The 6,000-nt window shown below is 43.2% G+C and overlaps 1 protein-coding gene across 1 annotated transcript in view; it reads left to right on the top strand.

Annotated features, from left to right (window-relative positions):
- Positions 1-743: 743 nt before the first annotated feature.
- LOC147035633 (uncharacterized) overlaps positions 744-6,000 on the top strand; it is a 29,905-nt gene continuing 24,648 nt past the window's right edge. The window contains exons 1-3 of the mRNA XM_085845668.1: positions 744-2,012; positions 2,925-3,067; positions 3,869-3,948. Coding sequence (XP_085701794.1) covers positions 3,913-3,948 — 36 coding nt within the window. The 5' untranslated portion in view covers positions 744-2,012; positions 2,925-3,067; positions 3,869-3,912. The remainder of the gene's footprint in view (positions 2,013-2,924; positions 3,068-3,868; positions 3,949-6,000) is intronic.

Genomic DNA, 6,000 nt, shown 5'->3' with positions numbered 1-6,000 from the left:
CAACCCGACCATAGAACAGGTTAGTACAGGTTTACATGGTACCTGTAGCAGGTCACAGATCTAACCTGACCTGACACTGACCCAAATGTAATGTAAACAAACAAACAAACAGACCCAAATGACAGACAAACAAACAAACAGACCCAAACAGATCCAGACCCAAATGAGCAACATTTTCACACCCCACCCCTCACTCCGTAATTAATTTACTCACCACGTGTGCTTTGTGTCTTCCTCAACAATCCCGTAGAATGAAGCTGTGGAAATCGAAACTACTCCTTCATCTTCTTCCTCTTCACGGAGTGACCTGCTCCCTACACGAGCACAACCGGGATATCTTCAAATAACGAAAGTGATCGATGTGGACGCCGTTTTCGCGGACATACACAACGACACGCCAATGAAGAAAAATAAACCCAAATGTTTCAGAAAGTTGGGGAAATTCTTCAGAAAGTTGAGGAAATCAAAAAAGCACGGAAAAGATGAAGCAGAGAAGGCTGAAAAAAATAAAAAGGTCACAGAATATTGGGGTTGAAGTTGTGTGTGTGTGTGTGTGTGTGTGTGTGTGTGTGTGTGTGTGTGTGTGTGTGTGTGTGTGTGTGTGTGTGTGTGTGTGTGTGTGTGTATGTGTGTGTGTGTGGGAATAGGGGGTCACAGTATCTTTGGTCTTGAAGTCATGAGTGTGGGTGTGTGTGGGGTGGGGGGGGGGTGGTCACGGTTTCTTTGGGGTAGCAGCAGTGGCTCATTGTGTGACGTCAATTTTGATTTTTCAGGCCAAGGGCCATTGTCAAGGCTTTTATGAATTTGGAAAACCTTGCACCGAGTTCAGTGGTGCAAAGTATTCCAATTCAACATCACGTGTTGAACTCATGTTTATGAATGCAAATGCTTATTATCCCAGCACGCTTATGGTCATGTATATAAATGCTGCACAGGCCTGGTTGCCTTCATTTATGGCTTTCATGAGGAGACCTCAGTGACTTTGAAAGAGGGTGATTGTTGAGCTGCGTTTGACAGGAGCGTCAGTGAGAAAGACATCTCAACTTATTTGCTGATGTTTCACAATCAACCGTATGTGAGGTGATGTCGGCACGGAACTCTAAGGGAAAGACATCATCAGCAAAGTACGACAGTTGGTGGAAGCACATACTCCATGATCGTGATATCCGTGAATCAATTTGAAGTGCAAGGCAAAGCAGGCTGCAGATCAATTGACTGTAAATTTCAACCTGGGGCGTGAGCAGCCAGTGTCATCAAAAAAGGTCCGCTGAGAACTCCACAGAGTGGAATACCATAGCCTGGTTGCAGTGCCCAACTCCCTCATCACATCCGGCAATGCATGTTTGCATGTTCAGTGGTACAAAGAGCACAGGCAATGGACGACTGAGCAGTGGAGAATTGTGATGTGGTCAGATGAATCATCTTCCACCATGTTCTCAACAAACAGACGAGTGCACATGTGGCGCAAACCTAAATAATTATTCAAACCTGAGTGCTTGTTGCCAACAGTGAAGAGATGTGATGGTTCTGTAATTTTGTGGGGCACATTTTCCTGGCATTGTTTGGATGTATTCATTCCCTAAGAAGGCAAGGTCAGTGCCAATCTCTGCTTAAAGGTACTTGAAGGATCATCTTCACCCCATGTTGCAGCATTTATTTCCTGCGAGGAAGGGTATCTTCCAGGATGACATATCATTCATCATGTTTCACAAATTCAAATTATTGATGCTCCTGCGATTGTTAATGTTTCTGGAAGTACAAGTGTTCAACGACCGTGAGTGATTTGTTTATCTTGTGATTGCAGGTGGAGTTAAACACAAAAAAGCGGGAAGAGGATCTGCAGCGACTCACTTGTCCCATTTGCCTGGACATCGCAGTTGGACCACACAGGTGCCATCCCTGTCACCACGTTTTCTGTGTGTCTTGCCTTCGACATATGCACCGTTCCAACTCCGGAAGCATCAACTGTGCGCTTTGTCGAGGCCTCGTCGAACAAGAGATGTTCTCCCGAGGTAACCATCAGGGTTGGAAGATTACCAATTGCTGTTTTTATATTCTCCTCGTTTTTATTATGATGAGGGTGCCTCCCCGTCGCTTTGCTGACGGATTTAATCAGATGATACCATGTTGTACTTCACAAACATATTGCATTTTTATTTGTGAATCTCAAGGAGGATGTAAAATGAAGTGAAACAAGAAAAAAGGATCTTTTATAATACATAGTCATTGTTGCTGTTGCTGGTGTCATCGTGGCTGTGGTTGTTGTTGTTTGTGTGCTGCTTCCGTGTCCATCACGATTAATTCTCAGGGGTTCTTACCCTCCTACCTTTGAAACTGCCGCGTGAAAGTTCCATGTCCTGCTTCTTCCTCTTCATTCCTGGAAGGACGGTTTTTTTTTTATAACAGATTCTTATCTGATGGGCTTCCAAGAGAATAGATTATTAGCTTTCCAACGGTACAATTTTATTATTCTTTGACAACAGGAGCCCTTGAGAATGAAGTGTTGCACGCACACACACACACACACACACACACACACACACACACACACACACACACACACACACACACACACACACACACACACACACACACACACACACACATACACACACACAAACACACACCATAGGAACACTGTGTAACACCATAGGATATAACAATCACAAGGTGGGACTAACAGTGTACATAAGAGCCCTATTCAGTACATGTTTGTGAGGGTACCTCATCATATTAAGATTTTCCCAGTGGTGTGTTTTTATTTACCTTTTCTAAGTTCTCTACTATACCCAACGGTTATGTTTCTGTCATTCACTGGTGCTTTACAAGCACGAAGGTTTTGCTGAAAACAATATTGAGAGAACATCCGTGCCATGATCTACTGTCCCTCCCCTTCCTTTATTTCTACCTGTTTCCCACTTCAGACCTCGACCGCGAAGCTCAGGCAAGTTTTCCAGATGAATACTTCGCCAAATATATTGAGGTCATTCAAACGATACCTCACTTTGGAGGGGGATACTTTGATGACCTGCATACGAGTTCTGCATACCGGTGGCATGTTCTCAAGGTAAGGGACCACGAGAAAGTAAAATGTTTTGGATTGTTTTGCACAAGATATTCGATGTTAGAACAGATTTCCTGATTGAGTTTATAATTTATTTATTTATTTGTTCAGACAAGTTTAAAATCAGACTGTGAGGTGTGCATATTAATGTGGAGATGAATAAACATACATGGGACAGACAACGTTCATTGGATAGATGAAACAAATTATCTGAGTTGCCTACGAGGTTCACCATTCGGTGATGATGAGAAACCAGCCATCTTACCTGGATAGAACGTAATTAAAGGACGAAATAAAAGAGAAACTCGCTCCTCATTCACACCCTGAACGGTCCAGGTGCTGGATCCCCTTAATCACCACGATCTCAGCATCTTTCTTACATCCCACAAGGAAAGCGGGCAACGAGCTGGCCAGTGAAGCATTCTTGTGGGACACTTTCCTGTCTCATTCCAGCAGGTGGAACAATTTGTTGATTTGGTGACATCATCAAATTTCCAGCCCATTTTCATCATCTCTCAGGTGGATATAACACCGAGGAAGGCAAGGAGTGGACACAGAAAGGACAATCTTGGTGCCCTTTCAAGACCAAATTGTTTTTTTTTATGAGAGAGTGAAGGCTCGTGGAAGAGGTAGAATACAGAATTGATCATGATGCAACTGAAAAATAGGAACAGCAGAGAGAGAGAGAGAGAGGGGGGGTGGGGGCAGAAGAGAGCAGCGTGGGGGTGGGGGGGACACCAACAGCAGGGTTCATTTGTTTATTCCATCTCACATATCTGCTATCATTTGTCTTTTGATCCACAGCGGACTGTTACAAGACGGAGACCGCAAGTGTGAAATGTCTGTGGATGCGGAAGAAACAAGATAATTTTATCTCACACAAGGTATGTTTTTACAATTTTTGGATTATTTTAAATCATTAATTTTTCATCAGGAGATGATACATGTGGAACTAGAAAGTATTCATGGAATACTTAACCCACACAATCTTGAGAAGGACTTGGTGTGAACCAACTCTTCTGGCAGCAAATTAAAAATTAAATCCAAATCAAATGGAAGACCAAATAAAATAGGTCCTGCATTGGAGTCATCAGAAGGAACCTGAACAAGCAAAAAGCAAAGATGGAGTCATTAGGAGGAACCAGGATAGGATTCATTTTTAAAATTTAAAGTAATTTTAAAAATATTTTCCTTCACTCCAATATGATTGGCAAACCACATGACCGATGAATTATTTATGAACACGCTTGTATCCCCAAGGCTCAGGGAACACGTGGTTACTAAGGTCAAATCTCAATTTCTCAGGTCAAATCTCAGTTTCTAAGTTCAGTTTTCAGTGACTGAGATCAAATCTCAGTTATTAAGGTCAAATCTCAGGTCAAATTGTTCCTTATTTTTATATTAAAGAAAAACAACATTTGCCTCTGTAAATGTCGAGGCTTTTCTTTGTTGTTTGAGAGTTTTTTTTTCTTTTTTTGTTCTCGACCTCGACCACCTCCTCCTCGTCTCGTTCTCGACCCTTAACCCCTCCTTATTGCTGCTCCCCAATCTGTGAAATATATTTCTTGGAGAGTATCTGAATAAAATATTTCTGAAAAATTTATTGAAGAGCAGAGAGAAGGGCAACATTGAGCTCCTCATACTTAACATATGGTGTGTGTACAGTGGGGAGAACAAGTATTTGATACACTGCCGATTTTGCAGGTTTTCCCACTTACAAAGCATGTAGAGGTCTGTAATTTTTATCATAGGTACACTTCAACTGTGAAAGACGGAATCTAAAACAAAAATCCTGAAAATCACATTGTATAATTTTTAAGTAATTAATTTGTATTTTATTGCATGAAATAAGTATTTGCTACATCAGAAAAACAGAACTTAATATTTGGTACAGAAACCTTTGTTTGCAATTACAGAGATCAGACGTTTCCTGTAGTTCTTAACCAGGTTTGCACAGACTGCAGCAGGGATTTTGGCCCACTCCTCCATACAGATCTTCTCCAGATCCTTCAGGTTTCAGGGCTGTCGCTGGGCAACACAGACTTTCAGCTCCCTCCAAAGATTTTCTATTGGGTTCAGGTCTGGAGACTGGCTAGGCCACTCCAGGACCTTGAGATGCTTCTTACGGAGCCACTCCTTAGTTGCCCTGGCTGTGTGTTTCGGGTCTTTGTCATGCTGGAAGACACAGCCACACCCCATCTTCAATGCTCTTGTTGAGGGAAGGAGGTTGTTGGCCAAGATCTCACAATACATGGCCCCATCCATCCTCCCCTCAATACGGTGCAGTCGTCCTGTCCCCTTTGCAGAAAAGCATCCCCAAAGAATGATGTTTCCACCTCCATGCTTCACAGTTGGGATGGTGTTCTTGGGGTTGTACTCATCCTTCTTCTTCCTCCAAACATGGCGAGTGGAGTTTAAACCAAAAAGCTCTATTTTGGTCTCATCAGACCAGATGACCTTCTCCCATTCCTCCTCAGGATCATCCAGATGGTCATTGGCAAACTTCAGACGCCTGGACATGCACTGGCTTGAGCAGAGGGACCTTACGTCCGCTGCAGGATTTTAATCCATGACGGCGTAGTGTGTTACTTTTGGTTTTCTTTGATACTGTGGTCCCAGCTCTCTTCACGTCATTGACCAGGCCCTGCCGTGTAGTTCTGGGCTGATTCCTCACCTTTCCCATGATCATTGAGGATCCACGAGGTGAGATCTTGCATGGAGCCCCAGACCGAGGGAGATTGACTGTTATCTTGAACTTCTTCCATTTTCTAATAATTGCGCCAACAGTTGTTGCCTTCTCACCAAGCTGCTTGCCTTTTGTCCTGTAGCCCATCCCAGCCTTGTGCAAGTCCACAATTTTGTCCCTGATGTCCTTAGACAGCTCTCTGGTCTTGCCCATTGTGGAGAGGTTGGAGTCTGATTGATTGAGTGTGGAC

Source organism: Eptatretus burgeri, chromosome 1 (genome assembly GCF_056783735.1).
Source record: "Eptatretus burgeri isolate ZD-2024b chromosome 1, Ebu_testis_v1, whole genome shotgun sequence".
NCBI classification, from domain to species: domain Eukaryota; kingdom Metazoa; phylum Chordata; class Myxini; order Myxiniformes; family Myxinidae; genus Eptatretus; species Eptatretus burgeri.
The sequence above is the reverse complement of the archived record's forward strand: the minus strand, read 5'-3'. Positions and strand labels throughout refer to the sequence as shown.